Source organism: Pempheris klunzingeri, chromosome 5 (assembly GCF_042242105.1).
Source record: "Pempheris klunzingeri isolate RE-2024b chromosome 5, fPemKlu1.hap1, whole genome shotgun sequence".
NCBI classification, from domain to species: Eukaryota; Metazoa; Chordata; class Actinopteri; order Acropomatiformes; family Pempheridae; genus Pempheris; species Pempheris klunzingeri.
In genome coordinates, this window is record NC_092016.1 from 10,824,877 (window position 1) to 10,852,502 (window position 27,626).

The 27,626-nt window shown below is 42.3% G+C and overlaps 3 protein-coding genes across 5 annotated transcripts; all 3 read right to left on the minus strand.

The window, feature by feature from the left end:
• Window positions 1-1,629: 1,629 nt before the first annotated feature.
• LOC139201017 (aquaporin-9-like) lies at window positions 1,630-5,154 on the minus strand. Its single transcript, XM_070830219.1, has 6 exons — window positions 5,053-5,154; window positions 4,681-4,807; window positions 3,495-3,632; window positions 3,179-3,297; window positions 2,116-2,333; window positions 1,630-1,834 (listed from the first exon to the last, which is right to left on the minus strand). The coding sequence occupies exons 1-6, from the start codon at window positions 5,152-5,154 to the stop codon at window positions 1,630-1,632; spliced, it is 909 nt and encodes a 302-aa protein (XP_070686320.1).
• Window positions 5,155-5,550: 396 nt separating this feature from the next.
• Window positions 5,551-15,292, minus strand: LOC139201356 (cingulin-like protein 1). Of its 3 annotated transcripts, none has more exons than XM_070830646.1 (18): window positions 14,354-15,292; window positions 14,186-14,253; window positions 13,214-13,319; window positions 13,000-13,095; window positions 12,761-12,909; window positions 11,878-12,019; window positions 11,557-11,769; window positions 11,252-11,458; window positions 11,056-11,160; window positions 10,699-10,851; window positions 10,313-10,483; window positions 9,832-9,984; window positions 8,423-8,512; window positions 7,310-7,393; window positions 6,713-6,837; window positions 6,316-6,424; window positions 6,042-6,205; window positions 5,551-5,943 (listed from the first exon to the last, which is right to left on the minus strand). In XM_070830646.1, exons 1-18 carry the CDS (start codon window positions 15,290-15,292, stop codon window positions 5,865-5,867), a joined length of 3,153 nt encoding a protein of 1,050 aa, XP_070686747.1. In that variant the 3' UTR covers window positions 5,551-5,864. The 3 variants fall into 3 exon arrangements, with proteins under 3 accessions (XP_070686747.1, XP_070686746.1, XP_070686748.1); XM_070830645.1 differs by having other exon boundaries at window positions 14,186-14,280; XM_070830647.1 differs by lacking the exon at window positions 9,832-9,984 and having other exon boundaries at window positions 14,186-14,280.
• A 3,043-nt stretch (window positions 15,293-18,335) lies between these two features.
• LOC139201796 (transcription factor 12-like) lies at window positions 18,336-27,241 on the minus strand. The gene is made up of 13 exons (XM_070831220.1): window positions 27,133-27,241; window positions 24,630-24,729; window positions 24,246-24,388; window positions 24,046-24,157; window positions 23,881-23,948; window positions 23,400-23,496; window positions 23,236-23,309; window positions 22,092-22,268; window positions 21,276-21,393; window positions 21,028-21,160; window positions 19,438-19,667; window positions 18,975-19,124; window positions 18,336-18,766 (listed from the first exon to the last, which is right to left on the minus strand). The coding sequence occupies exons 1-12, from the start codon at window positions 27,199-27,201 to the stop codon at window positions 18,982-18,984; spliced, it is 1,464 nt and encodes a 487-aa protein (XP_070687321.1). The 5' UTR covers window positions 27,202-27,241; the 3' UTR covers window positions 18,336-18,766; window positions 18,975-18,981.
• Between the last annotated feature and the right edge of the window lie 385 nt (window positions 27,242-27,626).

Consider the following 27,626-nt stretch of genomic DNA (forward strand, 5'->3'; position numbering starts at 1 on the left):
CACATAAACTCATCCTGCCACGCTCTAATTCAGTCCATCAGATAATTCTTCACTCAGCACTGAGGATCTGGCAGCTTCTTGTAGTTGTTCTCTGCTGCGGTTTCTTCTCATACTTGTACTCCATATGAGTATTTTTTTTATTTCATGCGGTTATGTACTTCTGCTCACGGAAACTGAGAATAAACATTTGAAATGAAAAACATTTGCACGTTCATAGTTTCTGGATTTTTCAATGAAGGAGGATTGTATGTGTAATTTTACTTTTTTGTATGTAGTATGGAGATGATCCCTCAGTAAAACTTGTAACAGAGTAAATAAGCATTGTGGTATCTATACCTTTATCTCAGTAAGTGGTCAGAATACTTCTTCCACCACTGATCAAAGGTGTGAAGAGTTTCCACAAGGGAGGCTTCCTTACACTTAGACTTTAACTTGTTAATGTATGACCACATTCCTCTCAGATCATCAGTTCTCCATCAGTGGAGTCACTGCCTGAGGTTCCCAGTGGAGTTAAAGTGGAGTCAAACACCACACTGTGACTCATCTTTTATATGAATAAGAACATGAACTAGAACAATCAGCTCATAGAGGAACTATTTTACAGCATATTGCTCACACTGTGAGGTGTAATCATCCTCTGCAGTCCAAACAACTAAACACAAATGACCCATCTCTTGTGTCAGGGAAGGTGTTTAATCTTAGACCAGTAAATGTTCCTGTGGTTCTGCTGGTGAGGTTTACTGAAAAGATTCATGGCTGCTGTTACCGTGCACTCCCACTTTATCACATAGAAGCCTACACAACTATTTAAGGGATGTATGAGGATGTATGAGGTAATGGTGTAAAACGCTGAGAAGTGAATTACATCAACAAGTCAGTTTTCAGTGATAAATGCTGAAGTGAAGTATCTCTCATGAAATAGATATTTGTAGAAACTTTAATGTAGACAAAAACAACACTGAGTCAAATACAAATATCATATAATAATGAACAGGAGGTTTGCAAAAGAAGAAAGAAATTATAAGGTAGACAAAAAAAGTTTAATAATATAACCACCGAAGAAAATGGGAGCAAACCTACAAGAAGACATGTAAAACTATTAATTGAGTACCAATTTTTTCCAAGTGACTAGCCAAATAGAGAGTGTTTTTTCATCTAATATCTATAATACAGTATTTACAGCATATACATGAAAAGTCTTAGCAACGTTAAGCACGCAGGACTGAGATTTTCATGTGTTTATGAAACATAAAAAGTTAAATTGGGCACGAGTCCTTAACCAGTGTGGTTGACAGGTTCAGTATTTTAAAAGGCGGTGCATTTTATTGCTTGTTTTCTGTATTTCTATCCACAGCACAGACCAAAACTTGTTTTTTTTTTATTTGTGTTTTGACCCACGAGTGTTCTAATATTGCCATCACTGAGCTGAAAGCTTGTCTCTGCAGAGCATAAAGTCAATCAGAAGAGTAACTACAGTCTATCCTGCTATTAATGGGTTTGCCAGAGAGAGCACACTGACAGAGGAAGCCTGTCCTTACAGATGGAAGCTGTGCTGGGTGTCCTTCACCTGTCTGACAGTAAAACAGCTGAATCTGACCACTTAGTCCTAAAGGTTAATGTCTTTTTTTTTTAGCTCATGGTGATCATCTCATATTTGTCCTTCAGACTGCTGTCCTCGTCCTCCTCGTCCTCCTCGTCCTCCTCCTCTTCGTGGGGCTTCTCAGGCTCGTCGCGGTGGTGGTGCAGCTCAATGAGCAGGTAGTAGATGACGGCTGCGACCACGCCCCCCACCATGGGCCCCGCCACAGGGATCCACCACCAGTAGTCTGCAGTGCTGTAATCATCCAATGATAAACAGAAATAAGAGGAAAGAGTTAAATACATTTCTGGCAGTCACACAAGCAGCTGGATCAGTGGTCACTGTAAGTCACCGGGGCCATCACCGGATCATTCACAAGCATCGACTGCATCTGTCGAGCGCATGTGACATTATGTAACACCATGGTTTATGCCAGCAGCTCGGGTCTTAACATTTATAAATGAATAAATCTAATAAAAGGATCCAGTTTGGAGAAATCACACAAACGTAACATAGGCGCTCTGCTGTACAATTACCTGAAGACCTCCATCCCCCATCCTGCTACAGCTGTGAACAGTCGGGGTCCCAGGTCTCTGGCAGGGTTCAGGGGGTAGCCACAGTTCAGTCCCATGGACACACCGATGGCCATGATGATCAGACCAATAGCCAGCGGCTCCACTCCTTTGGGAGCTCCAATGTTTTCACCATCAATGATAGCGAGGATACACAAGACCAGCATACCTGTCCCCACCACCTGCAGGAGTTTAGGCAAGTACATCATCATACTTTTAAAAAACATATCAGCATACACTGGTGGCTTCCCAGTTACAGCACTGGTTCATCGATGGTCTTTCCCTCAGTTTCTTGGCTTAAGTTTAAGCTTTTAGCTTCCCACCTCTGCTGCACAAGCTTTTGCTTTGTTTACATTCCTGTATATCTGAGTGTATTTAGGTAAAAGTGTCTATATATAAAGTATGTGGATGTCTTTGTATACATATCTTTTATACTGATGTTTTTTAAATGAATAAAATATGTAGAGATATGTAGTGTTGATCAGTCAGTAATATTGATGTGGTTGCATTAATGTCACATTTGCTTTGTTATCATGATTCCTTCAAAGTGTGTAATCTGGATATGTTTCGCTAAAATAAGTAAGTCTAATCCTAATGCCTCAAATGCAGGTTTTAACTGCTGTTATTTAAACAAATGTATTCAGAGAACACAACCTGCACAGCACCAGTGTTAGACAGACAGGAAACATTACCACAAGCACAGTCACACTGATTAGACTTATCTCAGTGGTTCACCTGATGTGGTTTTCAACAGTTTTAAGGTGGTAGACATGTTATTTTTGGATCGCTGCACCGACTAAAAAGATGGAAAATGGTGTTAAGTATAGATGTGACCTTCCAGTGAATGCCAGGAAATTGGTCATTAGACCCAAAACTAAATAAAAGTGGGGGTGTTCTCAGACTAAATGGGGCAATCAATTTTGCATTAGCTGCATTTGCCAGACTTCGCAGTATTTAGAGCCTGAATGGGAGTGGCAATGCACAACAGAGGAGAGGTCATTGGGTCAAAGCCACCACCACAGCTCACCTGATCAATGAAGCCGCCGAGGACTGACAGGTGTCTCGCAGGGTATGAAGCAAAAATGTGACCAGTAGCATTGATTCCTGTCACTGACAAAATCCCACTGGTGAAGTCCATGAAAGCATCTGTGAGGAGGACAAATAGATAGTAAAAACTGTAGGACCCATTAGTGTCTGAAATATTTTCACTGCGGCAGCTGAGTGATGACACTCCCAGTTTTTCCTCTTTTTCAAGTTTGGGAGAAACCGAGCTTTTGGAGATCATCACCAACTGTTATGGTTTAATACATATGTGTAATTGAATAAGGTGCAGGTGTATTCACCATAGTATAATCCAAAGACTGCAGCAGCTCCAGCAAAAGCACCAAGAAACTGAGCGATGACATAAATGGGAAACTTCCAGATCTTCAGTTTGCCCAGAATCACCATAGCCAGAGACACAGCAGGGTTCACGTGGCCCCCTGGGATGGAAGACAAAGCACATAGTGGAAGAGGGGTGCAATGGGTGGGGGTGGCTGGCATGATAGGCTCTCCATCATTAGCGAGGCCGTCACATTTACGAGGGGCAGCAGAAGGGGAGAGGCCCCCAGGGCAAGCAGGGTTTTGTTATGTATGCTCACAAGCAAAGAGGCAGAATAATGGTCATGTATTAGAAATTCAACCTTTACGTCAAAAAAACAAAAGGCAGCATTAGTCGGACCTCTTTTTTCTAATCAAGCTGTGCACAAGCTGTTTAAATATTTAAGAAAACATATTTGAAATCTGTGAGTGATCTGTCTTCATGAAATCTATTTGGTCCCTTTGATGTAAAATTGGAAGTAGCTGCTGCTCAGATGAGAGAAGCAGTCTCGTTTGGACTGAGTCTGCTCTCTATCATACGCAGATGAATGTATGATCAATGGGGTTTGCAGGACATTTAGTGCCCAGGGTCATGTATGACCCCAGAGCGGCTGTGCGCTAGCACTAACAAATCAATGCTCAGTACACATTCATTGAATCTGGACAGATAGCTGGCACGTTCCTGCTGACACTGGAGCCGTGGAGGTGGCACATGGCTGGACAGGAAGCTATAAAGTTATATTATTACAAGCTGCAAGCCTCATGAGTAACAATGTTTTCATTACAACAGATACAAGCAAGCTGTGTCAGACTCTTTTTATGTTCTGGTACAGGATGTTTGCATTAACTATGAATTATTTCAAGTCATTATAAAGGCTGGAGTGATTAAAAAAAAGCTGAATATGCAAACAACAAACTTATAACAATACATACATGTCATATTTTCCAGTTGATCTGACAGGATGCCAATCCCCAGTGGAAAGGAACACTCATCACAATAACATCCATTAACAATTACTCATTAAATTGTATTGCAAGTGAATTAAATTCATTGTACCATATCAAACACTGCACAGTGGGGCCTGGTGGCTCATGTGAGATAAGTTCTACTTGAGTGAAAATAAACAATTAGGTGCATGAGTCCCCATGGCCACATGAAACCACATTTACCTGAAACTCCACCAGCTACATAGGCTGCCATCATCAGTCCGACGGAGAAGCCGATGTGGACGGTGAGAGGCTCACCCAGGGTGTTTCGACTGAGGACAGTCTGAGCGACTGAGCCACAGCCAAACAACTGACAAACGGAGAGGAAGAGAACAGCAGGCTTTCACTGACATCTGTTCAATGGGCTTAAATCGCTTTTCAATCATAACATCAGATACAGAACAAGAACATTTCTGAACATGAGCCTGAGCAGTCTGGAGCTCAGCGCTCAAATGAAATAAGCATGTAAACAAGACTTCAGAATTTAAACAACTTCTAAGGCCTGTAAAAGTGCATTATATTGCAATGTTTTGTGAAAAAAAAAACACTACTTACAACCAAAACAAATGTCCCCAGGAATTCTGCCAGGAATTCCTTGAGTATTCCATGTTTGAGAGCACAGTGTTGCCTCATGCTTCTCTTGTGTTGTATTTCCATGTATCACTGTGCCAACTGCTGTTAAAAGTCCGAGATGTCCAGCAGTGGGAACTTCTGGAGCTGATCAGAGCTCTCGTGTCAAATCTCCACCTCTACCCGACTGCAGCCATTCAGCACAGACCATTGATCCACATGTATAACCATCACACTCCTCGCCAACACACACACACACACTTTCACAGCAGAGGGCGGGCAGGCTATTGACAAGTATTTTATCTCCATTAAATGCTCATTCAAATCTGATTTTCTGATTAATTTATGTGTGTAGTGAGAGACAACCTCAGCTGTGCAGAAACGCCATTAATATTTTATGTTTTTTAAGCCTTTAAGAGCTAAGAGCGTATAAAGTGAATGTTGGGAACATATTTTAATACTTTTATTTATTAGCTTAAGATTTTCAGTTTGCACCATATTAACTCACACCACAAAAGGAATAACTTAGGGGACAAAACAGTCAATTTGAGTACAGGTAAATACATTGGTTTGTGTGTTGCATTGTAAAACGTCAGCCATTCAGATATTGTAGTTATACATATTGCCACAAGAGGTCAGCCTTGGCAAAGTGCCATGCTAGTCACACCTGGAAACAGAATGAAATCACACCTGAGTTGTTAATGGAATTATGCTGAATTATCACATCTTCTTCATCTTCTTCTGCATGGTAAGTCCAACATTCCTTAAAAATTCCAGAAATGGCTGATCAGTCAGTGTCAATCAGAGCCAAAGTCATCCATGTCGATCACATCGCCGTCCACAACCTTAATGAGAGGAGGGGATTTCTTCTTCCGCCTGTTGATGCAAAAACAAAGAAACAACAACAACAGTGTGATTTAATTTAACACTGTGTATAAAACACAGAAACTGAGTAGCAGAAGGTGAGTGGTCACCTCATCTCATTCCTCAGTGAGCTCAGTTGGCCGTGAAGCTGCTCGTTGGCCTCGATCTGCTCATCCAGTTCTCTCTGCAGCTTCTTTTTAGCGTGTTCCAGACGCTCGATCTCCTCCTCCGCCTCATCCATCTGCCTCTTCGCCGTCTTCAGTCTCTGAGTCAGCTGCAGAGTTCACAAAAGTGAGAAATTGAATCATGACTCAAGTCTGCTGCTCCTGACTACTTGAAAAGTTGTTTTTTTTTTTCTCCCTTTGCGGTTTAAGCCATGCCCACCTGGTCTCTCTGGCTCTGCAGGTTGACGTGTTCTTCGTCCGTCTGAATCTTCATCTCCTTCACCTTGCGCTCCAGCTTGCGGTTCGCTTGTTGCAGGCTGTTGTTGTCTCTGAGGGCAAAAGCACCAAGAGATCACATCGCTGCTGCAGCTTCCTGTAACTCAACACCTTCCTAGTGTGTTTGGGACCAGAGACACTCTCACTCTTACAACCACAGGGAATGTGATATGAGTGGCTTCACTGCTCGATAGCTACCATCAAGTATCGATGAAACCATTATGCAAAGTGTCTTCGAGATGTTTGCCTGCACTGGTAAATACAAACTCTGAGTACATTAATGTCTGTGAATATTTTTACCAGTGCCAGCTATAATTATCATTTAGTGTGCAGGCGCTCACCTCTCTTCTCCTTGCAACCTTTCCTCCAGCTCCTGGATGCGGCAGTTAAGTTTGGAGACAAGTGAATCCTGGTTGGTCCTCTGTGATCCTTCTAAATGAGTCACTCTGCCCCTAAGATCTTTATTCTGACAAAGGAAATGAAGCAGAAAAATGAGGCAAAAGTTAAAGGTAAAGATGGGTACGTGCTGAGTGACTCACAGAGTTGGAGCGACAGATAATAGAAACATTTTTTTTTTAAATTTACAAATGGTTTACATGGTTGAACCAGAGATTAAAACATTTCAGGAAAGCAATGCGGTGAATAAAATCAAGCACCTGAAAACAATAAAAACAAAAACAGAATAAAATACCAAAAAGTAATAGAAGATGTGTGTATATATATATATATATATATATATATATACACATACACACACACACACACATAGACTATATAAGAATAAAATCATGTTACCTAAGTGTCCAGATGGTTGGACATGACGTGGAGATTATAACCCAAGTCTCTGATCGAGGACGGTCTCTGCTTTCAGTTAGTGTTCTTTGTGTAATTTTTCATTAAAAAAAGATCTAACTCTGTAGGGGGTCAGAGGTCTGTACCTGTCTCTCCAGACTCATCTTGTCACACTCCAGGTCCTGCCTGGCTGCTCTCTCCTGCATCAGCTCGTTTCTCATCTGATCCATCTGTCACACAACAGGCGGAGGGGAGACAGTTTGTAATATTCCGCAGTGGTGGACAATAACTAAGAACAAGTTTGCACAAGTACTGTAATTAAGTACAATTTTGATTTTTATTTAATTTTATGCTATGTATACTTCCACTCCACAATATTTCAGAGAAATTTTGTACATTTTTACTCCACTACATTTATCACACACTAAAGTTCCCAGTTAAGCTTCTAAATGAAGAAAAGTCCCAAAGTGGTCAAATTAGTCCACATTTCAAAAATATGTGTATCATATCGTTGTTTTTTCTTCTTTCCCACCGCAATAATCATCTCATGAGCTCCAAAGAGCCAAACAAGGGCTTGCACTTATATGTACTGTCCTCCATATTGACTGAAAACTATTTCTTATTAAAAATGTCAGCAGCTGTTAACAATTAGGTTAAATGAAAAGATTTCAGCTTAATTCCTAAAATCTGAGGAAATGCTGTCTGGTCTGAGCAGCCACATGAGATCCTAAAGCTCTCTCCTCTCTAATAACATCCAGAGGCCCAGTGTAGGGAGTGTGAATAGCTGCTCACAATAGTTAGCTGTTTTTTGTCTTTGCACTGCACCCAAAACAGTGATTTGTGTCAATTAGTCTGCGCCGCTTTGCTCCCATGAATGGTGGCCTACTTTACAGGCACACTGAGGATGTTAGGCTCATGTGACGACATCAGAGATGGAGAAACATATATGAAGTAAGCGGATCCCAGTCATATTTCAGGGCTGTTACAAAGTGAGCGTTAAGAAACATAAACAAAGCTTGTTCCACAGCCAGGCTGGAAACACCAATCAGCAGCTTTCAGCATTTGAGGGGAAGTCCGAGTACTCAGCCCTTAATCTGTTTATGATGAAAACAGATGTAGGGCAGGGCGTTCATACTTAAGACAAAATTCTATCATTACAGATCTCTTCATGGCTGGGAACATTTATGAATGTTAGCAAATACTAAATGAGAGCTTTTGTGTAGAAAAAAAAAAAGCACGGAGAGCCGGAGTAAACATGCCTGCTCTTTGGTTTTGTCTAATCGCTCCATCAGGCGGTCAGCACTGCTGCGCTCATCATTAAGATCTTCTTCTAGTTGACTGATGCGCCCCTGAAGGGAGAGGAGCACATGAAAAACTGTCAAAACATCATCTTTTATATATATATTGCATTACGCAGTCATGTTTACCAGCACAGAGGATACGCTGATCTATCACTAGGGACTGAACGAAGAGAAAACAGAAGTAAAAGACAGTAACAAAGAAGACAGTAAAATTTGCAAAAACCTATGATAAGTAAATATTTTGTACATTTGTTCCCCTCGCTGAATGGATATGAGTGTTTGACACTGGAAAAAAGGTGAAAGAAGCTTCCAGAGAGGAAGCACCCAGACAGGTCCGATAACTTAGTAGTATAGTAAACATCATGAGCTTCCTTGGCTGATACACAGTGTCAACAGTGAGCACACTGGTGTCACTGTGTGATGTTTTGTCATCAGCAAGACAAACAGTGCTGAGCTGTGAGATATCATTGCTTTGGCTCTTTCACCGCCCTTATAGTTGACAGGCACAAGTGAGTGCAAATACTGGCACCTGAACAGATCGACACTTAAGAACACAACTGAAGTATGTTTAGTATGTGAACAGTTTCTAATTGAAAGCTCCCATTGATCATCAGTTTAGAAATGTGGCTTTTTATGTATTGAACATACATACGGTATATTATCATGCCAGGGAACATTGCTGTCATCATCTAAACGCCTTGTAACTCCACTGTGGGAAGACTTTTATGTTTAAAGTGCATCTCTAGAGGATGAAATCTCCTGTGAGCTTGGAGATCTTTTATATCACGTGGCCTCTATTTATCAAAACCCTACTGGACAAAGACAACAGTCATGACTATCATGAAAGTTTCTGTTTTCAAGACACGCGACGCATAAAATACTTGCAGCTGCTGAGTAACAATAATCTGCAGACATGAGAAAGGCATTTTTTGCTAATGTCCAAAGAAGGAGTGTTTTATCGTTTCTCTTTTCAGCAATAAGAAACAATTTATTAAAATTCATGTTGTTGAAAATGTCATTTATTTTCTACGTTCAGCATTGCGACAAAGCATCACTGTTATCTGGATGCATGTTTATCTTATGACAGCATCTTAAGTTTCCAAAATCTGAACAGTCAGCAGTGGCTTGGAGACCACGCACTTATAACAGCAATCCTGTAGTGCAAACTGGGGATGGCCATTCATAGAAGGTCTAATGAAAGACGCCCATGAGTTGTGCTACGGGAAAATTTAAGATCCATTGTTTTTGGGAGTTTGACCCATAGCAGAGAGTAAAACTCCCCCACATTATGGGAGTGCAATACTAAATTCCTGGAATCCCCTTTTAATTCCACAAGTTTCCTAATTTAGGGCTGCTGAGACGTTTACCTCCATGAGTTTGACCTGCCGCTCTCTCTCTCCCACCGTGGCTGCGTTCCTCTCCTCCAGCTCCTCCACCCTCTGCTCCAGCTGCCGGCCCCTCAGCTGGGCCTCCTGCTGCTCCCTGCGACACCGCCGCAGATCCTCCTCCAGAGGAAGCAGCTGGACACAGAACAGACCACAGAACAAACACACTCTGTATGATAAGGTAACATGCAATGCCTGCTATTAGGTGGCGGTCAATCAGTCAGACGTTATTCAACAAGCACAGAGGTTTTCAAATATGGTAACCCATCTGAGATGACTCCTTTATGTGTCTGTTTAATCTCACACACAAAAAAAAAAAACAAGATCCCACTCGCACCTAATTGAAAAAAACCCACTCTGAAACCAAAAGGAAACAGCTCCTTTCCATCCATGGTGTATTTTATGTTATTGGTGACAGTTGAACTGACATACTGATGAATCAGAGAGACAATGAGCACCACACCTCTTCCTGCAGTTTTTTGGCCGCCTGTCGGGATTTCTCCAGCTCTGCTCCCTTTTCCTGCAGCTGTCTCCGCAGCTCGTCCAACTCCCTCTGACTCTTCTCTCTGGCCTCATCGACCTGGTTCTGAAGTACATCTGTAGACGCCTCGCACTCCTCCATGATGCTGTTCATCTGAACACAGAGATAAACAAAGAGCTTCCTCATTGGCATGAGTGGACCTCTTGTGAAAATAGGGCAAAATACATCTAATCTGTTTGAAAGACACAACCCAAGCATGATAGATAGATAGATAGATAGATAGATAGATAGATAGATAGATAGATAGATAGATAGATAGATAGATAGATAGATAGATAGATAGATAGATAGATAGATAGATCTCTCACCTTCCTCTGCAGTTGCTCTACAGTCCTGTCCTGCAGCCTCCTCTCATCCTCCAGTTCAGTTTTTGTCTTCCACAGCTCCTCTGTTTGTTTCTTCTCATCCTTGAGCTTCTCCTTCAGGTCCCTGTGCTCATGGTTTAGCTTGGTCAACTTACTCTGGAGAAAAAAAATAGGAAAGGGCAGACTGAGAGCTGTGAGAGTCTCATGTTATGATAGTGTCGTGTGGCAGGAAACAAAGGAAGAGAGGGGCGATGGCATGCAACACAGGACGCTGCAGTTACATGCCACGTATCACAGACCAGTAGGCCACCACAACACCAACGAGCTGTTTCTCCAAAACTAACTGCAAGCTCTCTTTACCTGCACGTCTTCCAAGCGAGTCAGCAGCAACTGGTTGGACTGACACATCTCCTCCTCGTTTCTCCTCACATCTTGCAGCGCCTCCTCAACCTGCTGCTTCTCCCTCTGGGGAACGAGGAAAAAATAGGGATACACGCAGTTGTTGACAGAAGACATCTAGAAACAAACTGCAATAAATTAAGTTCATGTTTCCCACCTCAAGTTGCTTTGCTCTCTGCTCCAGCTGTCTCTCTGTGGTTTTACACTCCTGGATTGCCTGACTCAGCTTCTCCACTTTGTTGCTCTGCTCCTGCACCTTCATTTTCAGCTGATCTCTTTCCTGGCTCAGCTCCTTCAGCTGCACCTTAGCTGCACCTCTGTCCCCCTCTGCTTCGACTTTCTCTTGACCCAGCAGAGCATTGCTCTGAGAAACAGCATGGAATAATAAATGATGGACAGGAGAGACAAAAAAACTTCTGAAAATAAAAAAGAAATAGTAGAAATGTACGTCTTCCCGGTTACCTCTTTAGCCTTCTCTAAATCCCTGAGCAGCTTTTCAAGCTCAGCTTCATATTCCTCCTTCAGAGCAGCAATGTAGTTATCATGAGTCTCCACCTCCTCTTGGAGCGCCCCCTTCAGGGCACTGAGCTCCCTTTCCTTGTGGTGCAGCACCTCCTCCTGCTCCTCCTTCACCTGCAGCGTCTCCTGAAATTCCACACGCATCTGCGCCATATCCTGACAGACATCCAGCAAAATACAACGTCACTACCTCAAGTGAGGTGCCGGAGCTTTACAGCTGCCGTTGATTTGTGAGGTGTATCTTCTTCATGTGGCTTCATTTACCTTCAGAAGGACTTCTTTCTCTGCATTTATGAGCTCTGCCTTCTTGGCTTGGTCCAGCTCATCATGCATCTCAGAGAGCTGCTGCTGAAGGTCTTTCATCTCCGTTTTAGATCTCCCTCTCTCTGCCTCCATCTGAGTCAGCCTGACAGCACACGCAAATATGCAGGAAAGACAGATATATTTTAGTTCTATATCTTATATCAAGGAAAGAAGGAGTTTTAGAAAGGTGCCTGACAGAACCTGATAACAAAAAGGGATATCAGCACACTTAATCCAAATGGTATTTGACTCCGCTTTCAGTCAAATGACCTTCCTCAGATCATACATCACAGTTCACTTGAACGACCTTAGAGCATGAGAAGAGGCTTAGTTAAAGAAAGTGGAACTTAGCGTTGAGCTAAAGTGCATAGCTACTCTATTTGCACCTGCATTTCAAAACTGTTTCATTTCCTATTCATGGAAACATCTAACTTATCTGATTTAACACATTTTGCAAAAATGGACACCTATAGGAATCATTTAAAGGAACAGTTTGACATTTTGGGGAGTACGCTGGGAAGCCATTTCCTCGTCTTTCCAGTATCTAAGTTAAGCGACTGATTGCTCCAGCTTCACATTTACTTTCAACATGTAAGAGTGATATTGATCCTCTCCTCTAATTCTGGGGCAAGAAAGCGAATAAACTAATTTCCCAAAATGTTGAGCTATTCCTTTAACCGGATGCTGGTAAAAGATTACTTGCTTTTCCCTTTTTTTTTGGATGAGCTATTGGGGGTTAAAAATTAGACACTTTTCTCTATGGCAGCTCTTTTTTGATAATATTTTTACATAGCCCAGTTTTAATTGTAATCTTTGTTGAGTGACTAGGAGGTCAGATCCTTACTCCCGTTTGGTAGACCGAAGCTCTGCCTCAATGTCGGCCAGTCTGTCTCTGAGTTTGGAGAGCTCCTCCTGACTTTTGGCCAACTCGTCCTGAAGTTTCTTCTTCTCTGTTCTGGCCTTTTCACAAGCCTTGGCTAGAGTCTTTTCATTCTGCACAGCAACAGAGAGGAACATCATCAGTCACAGGAACAGGAAGTGAGTGTTTTAGAAGTGAATCAACAGGATGAGGCCGCACTACACCTTAATCTCAGTTTCCAGTTTTTGCTTTAATTCAGACACTTCTTTCTTCAGTGCCGCCTGCTTCTCCTGCAAATGATTCACCTCAGCGGCATAAGCCTAAATATGTGGAAAAGGAGACGACCAACAGCACAGTATCAATGTTAGCTTCAGACAAAGACGTTAAATCACGGTGAACAGCGATCAACACGGGCAAATATCTCATCCCAACACACACTTTCTCCTCCTCCTCCACATTTTCAGCCGGTTTCCATTTGACCTTGTTGACCCTTTCAAGCAGCAGGGTGACTTTCCGTTCAGTGGTGGAGTCATCATCGGTCGTCCTGAGAAGAAAGAAAGAAAAAATACACACTAACAGTATTTATAGACTGAATTTAATCAGTTGCTAAACAAGGATCTGCCAGTGCTGCTTGTAATTGAATGAATTAAACAAATTGAATAATTAAATTGTGTGACTCTTTTCACTCATGCTGCTTTAGGAACACAGCAGTTCCTAAAACTCTTAGCTCTGTTTCAGCACATATTTTGAAAAGGGCACTGATGGATCCTAAATACTTTCCATGTGAAGAAGTTATTTTATCAAGAGAAAGAAGTACATGCTCTGCATTCCTGACTGCTGCGTGAGCACACACAGCTGGAGCAGCACCCCTTTATCTGACTACACTACATGATCACAACCACAAGCTAATCACCTAAATGTGGCTGTAAGATAAAAAAAACAGACTGAAAGTGCAAATGCAAAATATTTTATTAAGCTATTTTAAAGGGATAGTTCGACATTTTTGGGAAGTAAGCATTCGCTACCTTGCAGAGAGTTAGATAAGAATATTTCATGTTTCATAACCATTTTGACAAAATCATGTTAGCTGTTTCCCTTTTCTAAACAAATTCTAATCTACTTGAATTGATTTTATTTAGCATTTAGATGTTATTTAGTGTTGTTAGATGTTGTACTAATGCATTGCTTCACCTTATGTAACCTACTTTGTTTACAAGGTGCAATACAAATAAAGTTGACTCGCTTAATGCCAAGCCAAGCTAAACGACTGCTGGCTGTAGCCTCATATTTTAGGTAGAGACATGAGAGTGGTGTCAGTCTCTTCATCTTACCCTAAACAAGAAAGCCATGTTTCACAAAATGTTGAACTATTCCTTTAACTTAAGGTGTTCAGTGTTGTGGGGCACTTACCCATCCTTGAGGTAAGTGAACAGTATTTGTTTTGCTGTGTCTTCAACTGGGTCTACTGAGAGTTCTTGCTGTCCTTTCAGAAGATCGGGAGTGACCTGGTTAGGGAATATACAGCAAATAAATACACCCTTTTGAATTAAGCCTGTGCGCAAGACCAAATCTCATTACCTGCGTGTCTCTTTCATCTGAGTCATCGGTCTGGTCACTACATGATCTGGAGATAGAGGGTTTATCTGCTCTGTGAAGTAATTTTACAGCATGTGGAGCTGCTTTTCCGTGATCTCCTTTAAGCAGCTTGGTCTCCTCCGTCTTGCTCGCCAAAGAGGCTTCTCCGCTGAGGAGTCGGGCCCTGGCTGACCCGGGAGGATATATCCCACATGGGTTCTCGCCCCTGACGGCCTTCAGAGACGAGGCTCTGCTGGAGGAAGAGGAGGAGGACGAGGAGTCTGAGGTTCGACTGCTGTCCACGCTGCGTGACCTCCGACACTGCTCTGGGTCCAACCTGTTCCTCGGGCCTCCCCTTCCCCTCCGCTGGCTGCTGTTGAACTGACTTATGAGCTTCCCTACTGATAAGATGGAGTCTGTGTCCACTGTGTTTGGGGGCCTTGCAGGGAGGTGTCGACCTGATGGAGGCGCCTTGTTCTGGGACGCCTCACTCTGGTCTTCCTCCGGGCCCTCAGCAGGCAGAGGGATCCTGGGTTTGTTTGCATGAGTAGTCTCTGCAGTATCAGCGACTGAAGCTGTTGAAGGAAAGACCAGCTTCAGGTTATTACTTTCAGGGTCATAAGGTCTCAGAATCTCTGGGTGTTTCTGATAATGAAACACGGAGGAGGTTGCAGTCCTCTGTGGCTCAGATGGTGAGCGTCTTTCATCCACAGACCTCCTCACCACGCCCGGGTTGTACCCTGCCTGGTGAGTGATGACGGAGATGTCCCGGTGGCTCTCCTGGCCAGAACTGTTCAGAACCACGAAGGGTTGACCTTTAATCCCTTGGACCTGCACTCTGACTCCAAACACGCCGTCCGGGCTGCCTCTGGGACTGTGTTGCTGCATGTAGCTCCTCTGTATCCTGATGTCCGGAGAGCCGCTCAGTCTGTGAGACTCCATCTTCACTCCGCTGGCTTAGCAGAAGAAACAAACCAGTATGTTAAAAAAAAAAAAAACTGCACTGACGGAGACTGACCCTGCATGGGAAGGTGAACCGCAGACTGATGCGTCAGGCTGGTGTTTACACAACAGTGGAGCAGAGTCGCAGCCACACTGGGACACAATGACAGACATCCAGGCAGCTCCTCACACAGCTGCACTCGGCCAACGTAAAACACAGAATAAATGAACACTGACAAGAGCCTGATATTGCTGTGCAATGGAAACAGCTCCTTCTGTGTGCTCATGACAGTGTACTATTGTACAGCCAAAGCTGAGCCAAGTGCATGACGGCTACAACTGACCGAGGACTCTGAGGTGTCGTCACCCACTTCATGGTTTAACACTTGAGGGAAACGTTTGTCAACACATATGTTACTGTGAGGCTGAAACAGGAGAACACAAGAGGTGTTGTCTCCTTAACAGCAGCGTCCTGAGCACTTCACTGAATCACACAACAGATTGCGGAGCATTTATAATAATAAATGAGTTCAGACGATAAATATAAGTCTTTATTATTAGCGCTCACTGATAGTTAATGAATAATTTACAAACACTTTATGGATCAGTATGCTATTCACAAGAACTTCTGGGTTGCCAGGTTGGGGAGCGTCCTCCTCCATCGTGACATTTGCTTTGTCCTTGTCTTACAATCATCATAATGTCTCCTCAAATGGACTGTCTCACCATTAAAATCAATTTATTACAACTGGCAACTGGAAGATACTCTGATACTGTTCTCTGACACATCAGTAAATTATCTATCAATCATAAACAACGCCACTGATGAGGCTAAATCACATGAATCCTTTGGACGGTGGTAAAACATTTATCTAAATCAAGCTCCTTTGCATTTGGCCAATATACGAAATCGATTTTTATCTGACTGTTTTTTTTTGTTTTAACTTTGTTAGCCAAAAGCGTATTAAATTCAAGTTTCACTGCCTATCAGTGAATGCAGCTCTGACAATCTACTTGCGCTTAGTTTTACTTGCTGAACTTTACTTCAACTAATACTGTTCAACTTTAACCAAATAAGCCACAGTTAGAAAATAAATACACAGGCGCATTAAATGAAGGCACTTACACACTTAAAGTCAGAGAAAACTACAAGTCACACTGAGGTTTTTGAGGAGGAGCGCACTGACACATGAAGGAAAGGTGGAAAAGTTGAAAGGACATTAAGATCCTTAAACAGATACATTACAGCTCGCTACAGAAGCAAAACTGTTTAAAGGAGAAATGAGTTATAAAGACATCGGAGAGAGCTGAAACTTACCCGCTGTGTGTCCGTCCAGTCTGAGTGTTGATCAGAGTCCTCCTCCTCCTCTTCCTCCTCCTGCCTCCGCCCGGACACGATCACACAGCCCCGGTCAGAGAGGCGTTCACTGTCTGCTCTCAGTCAGATATTGAAACCATATGGCTGCTGCTGCTGATCACTGCTTCATATGATGCAGTATGTTCATTTATAAGAAACTGATAATGATTACAACAATAGGATTTTTTTTTATATATATATATAATCCACTGAAGTCTTAAACTGTGTGTGTTGTGGGAGATATGAGATTATCTCCCAGACATTATGTGTCTTTACTTACCAGCAGCTCAGGGGGGGAAAAAAGCTCCAGTGACCCTGTAACATATCTAAGGCTCCTGTTGGATTGATCTCTAAGTAAAACCATGATTCTGTGGGGAAATGGTGAAAAATGACTCACCTCTCTCTGGATCAGGAAGCATCTTTGTTTGTTGGTTTTGTACAAATGTGGTTTCTGAATGGATTCACCGCTACAAATATAAAACTACCAATGTGAAATTCACTTGCATTTTTAGGCATTTTATGCCTTTACTGCAGAGACTTTGTGATCTACTAACTAACTGTTTTGTCTCTTTTGGAACCTTCTTACTTCACTCTCATTATATTAATAACTACTCAATACTTTGCAACCCCGTTAATCGTCTCTCAACTCCCCACATTTACCCTGTGGCCCTTTAGAGGGGCCAACCCCTGGATTACTGTATATAAAGTAGCTAAAACGATATGTATCTGGTATGAACATAGCTATAACAATAACAATCTAACAATAAATATCCATCTAATATGTAATACATCTAACAATATGAAACATCTAATAATGTAATACACATGGGCCAAATGCTTTTACTTTCAATACTTGAAGTGCAGTACTTTTATATGAATTGAGGAGTAGACCAAGTAGTTTTGCATTATTGTATTAGTACTTTTATTTGTGTAAAGGCTTTGAGTACTTATTCCACCACTACATTATACTGAATATACAGTAGGTGTGTGTGTGCACATGTATTTAACGTGTATTTTAAAATATGTCATAAAATACACAGACCCGAACTATTTGAAAAAAAGACATTTATTGCTACATTATCGTTTTGACACATGCCTGTAGGCTACTTCAAACTGTACACATACTGTACACGTTATGATAGGAGTATTTCAGATTATTTGTGATTATTATTCATTATTTGTTCTGCGGTGTGATAAGCAAACAAGACATCAATTCTTTTGTAACACTGTATTGCTCTGAGCATGTGGCTACAACTAGGAAAACTGCACAAAAGGGGTTTTCTTGTGTAAAATCAGAGTGATAAAAGTAAATAGAGACAATATGAAATTCACAATATTTGTATAAAAGATAAGTTACATAACTTAAAAAATTAAATGTTCTATTAAAAACTGAAACATGCAAAGAGCTTTGACTACATCTGAAGAGCAATAATCACACTGAGCAGAAGAGGGATTCTGTCCCCCAGTGTAAAATGTATTCTTGTTAGCAGTGCTATAACACAAGTCTGTAACAAACATACTGACAAACAGATCAAACCCACATGTTAGAGAACATTCCCGGAGATCTGTTCATTCACAGAATGGTCAAACTCCTGCAAAACACACACATGCACACACACACGCACACGCACACGCACACACACACACATACACCCACACACACACAGACACACGCACACACACACACACACTCCGTTGTCTGAGCACACAAATGTGGGAATGTCAGTCCTCTGAGCTCAGTGGAAATCACAAGTGTACATGGTAAATAGTGATACACTGTAAAAGTCAGAAACATATCTGGCTCTGTTAAAATCCAACTGCAGATGACATCTTGTCACTACTGGGTTTCATCTCCTTTCAAATATATTCAAACAGACAGATCATCAATAAATATACAAAATATGTACAAAACACCTGCAGCTTACAATGCATTTGTCTCTTACAAGTAAAGTTTAGGCACAAAGTTAGAAGTCCGTTTGGGGAGCAAGGAGACGATTGTTCAACTGCATCACACTTTACAAAAAGAGAGGGCGACCTCTCCGCTCTGGTCCGAATTCAGAGGAAACGTCGGGCGTCCAGAACAGCCGGATTCTCCTGGGTTGCTCTTCACTCAACATCTGGACATCAAAAACACAGTGACGTCAGAAACAATGTCAAAGTGGGACCTTTTATATACAAATTATTAATGAAAAGTCTAAATATGCTTTATATCCAGATATAATTATCCACCAGTTTACTGTTCAATACATCTAAAAAAGTAGAACCATCATAATTGATAAATGAACTGTGTCACATAGTTGATGCTGGATTTGCTGTAGTAATCACCTGATGCTCAGAGGTGGCCCATGGGGTTTGATGGGTCTGTCAGACTGGGATGGAAAGCGAGATGCATGGACTGTGGATCCGTCACGACTGCAGACGCCTTCTCTTCCTCTCTCCTCCGCAGACACGCTGCCTTTGGGTTCAGGTTCCTCTCTGCGGGATTCAACAAATAATGAGTTAGTGTTTGACTATATAAAGAAACCAAAGACGTGCAGTAGTAGATGGATATCATTAATTTCCATCCCCTTGGGTACCCAGGTTTCCCATGAGTACATCAGAATAATATGATATGAGATATTTTACTCTGTTGCTAAAAACTCCCAACCCCTAGTTGTAGATTTCTTATTTTCACTCTCTTCGTCACTTATTTGGCTTGACAGAGAGGCGAGGCCCCGACTTTGCATCTCCCTCTGAGGTGGGATCATCAGAGAGGTGGGCAAGCAGCCTGCAGCAGCGGTGCACTGACCTCTGACTTGTTGTTCCAGGCTGAGGATCACTGCCACGGCCTGGTGCAGCACCAGCAGCTTGGTCTGTGGCTTCTCACTCTTCAGGTGCAGCTGACACATGTGACCCAGCTCCTTAAAGGCCTCATTGATGTCCCGCACGCGCAGACGCTCGCGGGCGTTGTTGGCCATCCTCCTCTCGCGCTCACGTTCGGCCTTTTGCTCCGGGCTCAGGTCCTCATCCTCATGGATACTACAGCATCAACAGTATGAGAAAACTCCTGTAAGGATGCTTGTACACTTGGTTTTGTCTCAGTCTTTTAAATAATACAGATCTATATTTTTAAAAGTGATATTCAAGCTTGGATCTAAGTGAAAGCTCCATTGGATCCCACATAAGAGAACAATGTTGAGTCATACTGTGGATTTCTCTGCCCTCTGCTGGTCACTAAGTTGACATATTCTTATAAAGTCTCCTGGAGTTTTCTGATATACCCTCATTTGTTCCCTGAAAGGGGCTTACTTGGACCATCGACAAGAAGCAAATATGATCAGGAGCACAATCAATGATCGCATTAATTAATTATCTTTTTTAGACAATCCCTCTTCGATGAATAAACATCGATAGTCAAGAAACAGACTTTTAGCCACATTTTAACAATTGTTTCATTATAGTTTGAATAAGAAACCACAACAAAAAATGTCCAGAGGTAAAACTGCTGCTGCAGGGTCATCCACATATGTCAACATCAATATCCTTCAACAAGATTATAGATCTAAATAAAAAGAAAACATGCACTCGGGCATCAGAGCTGATGTCATGAGGACGTTTGCCCTGAATTGCCCTCTGAAACCAGAGACGCCACAACAAACACTCTAATTCTTCTGTGAAATTTTCAAGATGTAGTACACCAAAACCAGAGAAAACCTGAATTTGTAATTTGAACATTTTTGCATTTTAGACTTTGGCCAGTGGGAACTTGTAAAAGGCATTTTTTTCTATTATATGGACAAATGAGTGAGTGAAATAAATCACTGACAGATTAATCAGCGATGAAAATAACTGTTAGTTGCAGCCACAGTCTCCTGAGGACAGGATACTCTTAAAGACTAAAAGGATTTTATGATAACCCCAATCAAAATCTACCTTTCTATCACAGATGTCTTTACTACCTACTGTATGTCCTACAAGCTCCTCTTTTTTCTAATTTAATTCACTGCACCTCAATGCAGAATTAGGAAGTAACGTGATGCAGAGCTTAATGCGCTCGTCTGGACATAGCTTCTCTTCACAACGGGGGGTCTGACAGTGTTTTAAATTAATGAAACCAAATGGCAAGAAGGCTCTAAATACTTGCCTTTAAGAGACTTTTACTTTGAAAACTGCTGTGCTACTCCAGTCTACTCTACTATTTTTTCAGCTCAGTTCATTTCTTTTCATTTTATCTCGTATTATTAGTCATGCACACCACAAACATTTCAGCATGGTGTGTATGGAGCAGTTTTTTCAGCATTCAGCAGCTGGTTTTAGCCTCAAAATAGTTTTTCTCACCAGGTGCATGCTGTTTTTTTTTTTTTTTCTTAGAGGAGAGCAGCGGTATGGCACTATTTACCTGTCCCTGTTTTCGCCTTGTGTTTTGTGCTCACTCTCCTCATCTGATCTCTGGCTGTCAGAGCTGTGACTGTGATTGGTGTGCATCATCTCTTCCCTCTCCCCGCTTTCCATCTTCAGCTCTTCAAGAGCTCCTGTGTGGGATCACAAAGAAAAAAAAAATCTTGTAAAATCCCAACAGTTCAAAGGTTCAAAAGTGCAGATAAAGTAAATGAATCCAGAAGTGGATGGATGAGAGGAATGACTCGCCTCTGCCTCCACCTTGCATGGGCTGAAGCGAGGCCCTCTGTCTGGCTGGGTACGGGTGGCCATTTTGTGTGCGGCTCTGGAAGGCTGAGTGGTTGTTGTTCATACCGACAGCGTCAACCTTTATGACACAAAAAGAACGGGATGAGATAAGGCCAGTGTCCATGTATTCACAAGACAGCGAGCCTGGCGCAGCAGTCGCATACGACTCTTAGATCCAACCAATGACAAATAAGTCACAAACTCAACATCTGCCCCCTCATTTCCAACGTAACACTGAGTAGATCTCTCGCTCTACAGAATTAATCTAATCTCTGACAATCTTAATCCTTCCCTTAAAACTACTATATACTCCCTAAACATACCACTAATTCTCTTCAGGAATGATTCACATCTAACCGACACATCATTTAGAAAAATAAAAGTGAGAGAATTTAATACCCCCCTCCCCCAAAGGATTAGACTAAAAAACCCTTTTCCCTGCATATACGTCCACTCCAGCTGGGCCAAAATCCCCTGGTCTGCTGAAAGGGAAACACGCTGGAATGGGTAGTGCACGATGCAGGCGTCCCCCCACAGTGGAATTATAGTCCGCACATACTGTACGCTCTCCACACAAGGGCGACGCGTCACAGCGCTCTCTCTCATTGTGCTCAGTTTCCTATTTCAAGGACAACAACCTTTGCGTGAGGAAAACATGCAGACATAGCGGGTGGAAAATTCCTGAAGCTGAATGCCAGCATACACTGAACACACACATGATTTCCATACATGCTGCCCTGCCCACCCACAAATACTGGTAAAGTAATTGCTGTTAACCATGGTTGGAGTGTGACAGGAGAGTGGTAGAGTGCTGGCAGATCCCGGGTGGCCTTGGTGGGTCTGGTTCAGCAGGCCATGGATGTCAGTGGGCAGACCAGCTGTGGGGCCCACAGCGTGGTTCCTCAGGACGTGGATCACATCATCCAGTCTGTCGAGTCGGTCCTCCACCTGAGACTGCAAACAAACAAAAACCAAAAATTGTTAGATGTTAACTGTTTTTTGTGGCATTTTGAAATCAGGAAACTGTTTTTTAAAGATCCTCTGAGTTAAACAAAGATGGGACATTCTGTTTTACAAATGGCAGCTCTAAAATTCAGTCTTTCAGAGAACAAAATTCTGCAGAGAAAAACGGACAACTAAGTCACAATTCTACAAGTAACAAGTAAGTAAATCACAAAAAGGTCAGTGAGTAACAAATGTCACAATTTTTACTTGACCAATAGAAACCTTAAAGAAATAGTTTGACATAATGGAAAACAGGCTTTTTCATTTTTTTTGCTGAGAGTTAACGGACAAGATTGATATCAGTCTCATGTCTCCGTGTTAAATATGCAGCTACAGTCAGCAGCTGGTTAGCTTAACTTGGCATTAACACTGGGAGGGAACAGAGGGAAACAGCCAGTCTAGCTCTATTTCTTGACCAGGTGCAGTGATTTTTCTTATGTGTCTTGTTATGACCTCATGTCAGCCAGGCAACCAGGCAACCAGGCAGGCACACAAATCCTCTGATTTCAACACTTTGGTTTTTGTACAGATTAAACAAACAAGATATAACACCATAATTAGTGAGCTTCAGATATTTGGACAGCCAGTCAAGCTGTTTCAAGTCTTTATGCTAAGTTAAGCCTGCCGGCTACTGGCTGTTGCCGTTTATTTACTGTACAGACATTTTCTCATTCCTCATTTTATTAACTATTCACTCCAGCAAAAACAAACATTATTGTTACATTGGTATTTTGATACTAGTCCAAATGATTCCAAGTATGTACATAAACTAATACATGTATTTATTTTACTGTTTATTATTTTAGGTATTTTTATACTGAATATATTCTACTTGTCTTCTCTTCTATCTACCATATCTATATGGCAAAATAAATAATCTAAATTTCAGATATGTGACATCAAACTGGGTCTTTACCAGTGATATAAGTGAAGACTCGTAATGTGGGGAGACTGGAGCCTGAACTGAACTCCGGGGCCACATGTTGGTACCTGAGAGGAAGAAAACAACCAAATTAGATCACAAAGGGATATGAATATAAAGAATATTTCATTCTGGCAGCATGTGTTACTCCAGTTTACCTGCAGGTTCAGTTGCGCTTGGCAGCGGGGATGGAGACCTCACCGGTGTGGACGAACTGGAGGGGAAGCTGCTGCTGGTGTGATCGGGGGAATAAATCTGGCAGCAGACAGGGAGAGACAGAGGGAGGGGGAGGAGTGGGATAGGGCATTGATCATTTTAAAAGCACAACTTGTCATTTCTGCGTAAGGTTTTACAGCTGCTGCCACAGCCTCTGGAGCAGGCTCGTAACCTGAACTAAACTCATCAATTCTGGTCATTTTACTAGTCAGCAGCCAATAAAAAGTCCAGCAGCACGAGAGTGGCCCATCGTTATTATGCACAAGTCTGTTACTGGCAGGGAAAAGCAACTGTTGTCCCTGAATTAGACCACTGGGGATCACTGGGGATCTCAGATCTTGGTTTTATGCTCTGGTCTGACTGTTTGAACATAACAGGGCATAGATGAGCCGGTCTAATGGGATTAAGGTGGAGCATACTTACAGAGGCAAGAGCTTTGCCCAAGGTATCGCCTGTCTGTGACCCTGACACATTTGCCTGGCTCCCTGATACTGCAAAAAAAAGACACCCATTATTAAGTATTACAATAAAGAGCAGATAAACCTGAGCTGAAAGAAGCAGTGGGGATTATTTTCTCCATTTCCTCACCTGTTGAATTCTCTGATGTGTTGCGGGAAGTCGTATTGTTGCGGTGAAACGTGGACATTGGCGGGAGGCCCCTGTTCATACCAACAGCCATCACTGAATGTGGAGAGTAGTCCTGAACAGTAAGCAAACACACATTTAGTCCACAGGGGGTTAAAAAGTGCTGTGCTATCAACATCCAAGGTCCTGGAGGTAAATCTCACCAGGTGACTGTGTGGTGGTTGCAGGCTGCTGTAGCTCCCCGGCTGCGTTTGGTGGGTTGTAGCTGCTCCCACTGCACCTTCATAGCCCTGCTGGTTCAGCCCATTTACAGCATTCCAGATGTCGGGCAAATTGCTCGTCCCCTCTAAAATGGATAACGATATGTTATAGCCTGCACTGGAACAGCATCTCAAGCAGCCAGCCAAGCCGTGAGGCTCTACAGCCCTCTACGGAAACAAAGAAGCTCTATCAATCAGTCTATAACTGGACAATTTTGATTTATATAACTGATCTGACAGTTTACCTGAGATCTGAGAATCATAGAAAATGTTTTTAGTCTCTACTAACGAGTTGATGAGTAATCATTTTGGACACTTTGAGCTCACCAAAGAAAGTGCTTGCGAACACATTGCTGGGGCCCTTGGTGGACGGATGGAAAGACGAGTTCTGGTTGATGTCGTCATTAGTGGGAGACTGCCCGTAAACCTAAAGGGAAGAACTTGTTTAAGGCATTGTCTGGGGAACAACTTTGAAGCAGAACATAATGTATGCAAACAACGAATTTCTACGTGTCTATATCAAACGCATGAATACTGCCGGCGCTGAGGCTGAAGCAACAGTATTACGAAAACAAAGCAGAGAGCTGATGCACACTTAGAGCTATTGCGATAATCCATAAGCTGCAGATCCATGCACCTCCTCATCCGGATTTAGGAACCATTCACCATGAGAAATCCCTGCCCTAATCATGATCAGGTTCGGCTGGCTCCAGAAGACTGGGATACAATTCCCATCTCAATAAAATTAAATTACAGGCCTTCTCATACTTTGTCCTCAGAGAGAAACCAAACAGCGAACTGAGTCTCACCCTAATGATCCCCCGCTGTAGCAAACAAAATATTGTAAATAGAAAACAGATCTAACATTAAATTAAAGATGGTATTTTTTTCTTTCTATAAACTGTGAAGCACAAGGCTAGAAACTGCACATATGCACACAAAACACACCAACACATGCTCACTCACTCAAACACACCGAGAGGTCTGGGCTGCACCTGCACCTTCCTCGATTGCTTTGATGTGCCCCAGGAAATGAAAATAAACCTCCCTGCGCAGCATCAATGGGGTGTCAGTTACCCGGACGACAATTTCTGTAAAGCAGGCTATTAAAGACTCTCTTGAGTATGCTCGTACAAGCACACTCACAGGCTCACACGCACACAAAGACTCACACACTTAAGCACACACGCTAACACTCACACACACACACACACGCACACACACACACACGCACACACATACACACACACACACACAGCCGTGACCCTGGCTGGCATGAGTCCCATGGTGATTGTGGGCTAGGCCAAACAGAGGAGCCCCTGCCGACACTGGGCCCGTCTGAGCCGCCATGGGCAGCATATGGCGGAGGATAAAGCCAATTGTCCTCCTTACCATCAGCATAGCAGGCGACCCGTTAATAATGGTCACACCCCCGCCCCAGCACGCCCTCTCTGGCCCCCACTGGAGAGGGGCCGTCACCATGGCATCCTCTTTTAGCATAGCATTGATTTAGGAACCATCAATCATGGCATCACAAATGATAAGGGACTTTTAAATAAAGACCACAACTAAGACAGAATTAAATACTATTAAGCCTTCGTATTAGCTTCGAAATAATCATTTTGGACATGTGCCTTTTTTGCCAATCTATTAGTTGCATTTGCAAAGTTATTTTATACACAATAAGTGTACACTCACACAAAACACCCAAACAGCTACACCGTTTTCCTTTTGTAAATGCACACAGCATTATCATGCTACATGAGTGAAATATCAACTTGCTATTCAGGGCCTATGCTGTGCTCCACCATGGCCAACTCCAGCCACATGCAACCAATTTTCTGCCTCTGTGATCCACGATGTCTGGATATGGTTAGTCTCACAGAGATCAAAGCAGCCTTTGATAATGGCTGCAGTGGTGGAGGGACTGCTCCTACATAGTGGGGTTAAATCAAATAGAAATAGGAGCAATCTGCTTCATGTCAAGATGTTTTCTGATGCTGGGCTTGACTACATGGTGCTTAGCCAACAGGAAGCATGAGTCTCCCTGGTGCATTTTAACATGAGTTTGTCAACATAAAACCACAAGCGAGTGCAGTGTTATGGTGGTAACTAACTGAATGTTTACATCATTTTAGGTGCTGCACATGATGTGTTGTTATATGTTGTGTGATTTGTGGGTAATAGTGATTTTAGTGTCAGAAAATTACATTCTTGTGTGAACTTGGTTTACTTGGTTTTAACATCACATTACATAAATTGTTAGTTCTGGCATTAAATTGCAAGTTGCAAGTTGCAAGCACTGCGGTTTAACTACAAAGAGGCTCATGCACACAGCTCCTCAAGGAAGTGATAACGGCACATTGAGCACAAACTATAGATATGACCTCTCCAAAACACAAAACCCTCTCACCCTCTGTGTCTCAGTGACACACACAGAAAGACACACAAGCCTTGGATCCAAACAAATGTTCAGTGCACGGCAGAATACATGCGCTCTAAAATGCCTCACTAAAAGGTGTATCAAAAAGTAAAAATGTTAAATTATAATACAAAAAGTTGTAATACAACAACTTTTATACAGGCTGCACATGTGAATGTATTTCTTACTGCTGCAAAATTTAGGATGTCATATAGAGAACACACCGTTCAACAGTACCACTAACAACAGATACAGCTGGAAACTACTGTTTCATTATTTGTGTCAACTAACAAACAGAACATCTGAGAAGACAATTGAAGAGTGCAACAGCATCATCATCAAACACACTGACAGTGTCATGTATCCCCTGAAAAATCAGACAGAAATACATCTAAGAAATGTACTCACAGGTTTCATGTTGTAGCAGTACATCAGTGAGTTGTTGCCTGTGCCGGAGACAGGATGAGCACAGTACATAACTCTGTCTGGTTCAGTGCAAGATTCCAGGCTCACAATACAGTCCACACACAGCTTGTCTCTCTGAGTCTCTACTCATGTGTATGTAGTCCACATGCACTCCTTCCCCTAACCTACCCCTGCTGGTCATGCAGCTACCCGCAGACAACTTATGCAAATAAGGACTGGACCATTCCAGGCAGCAAAGAGGGGTGGCCAAGGATTGATGCTATTACTGAACTATATAAGCCTGGCCCAGACTATTGGAAGCATCCTTTTTTAAATTTTATTAGAGAAAAGAATTCAGTTATGGAATAAACATAACATGCGTTATTTTATATGCATTAGTATTTAGTGTGTGCTGACTATTGAGGAGTCTGTTTGTCATCATGACAATAACTGAAACTTGTAATAATAAGGGAATTCCCCACCCACACATGACCAAA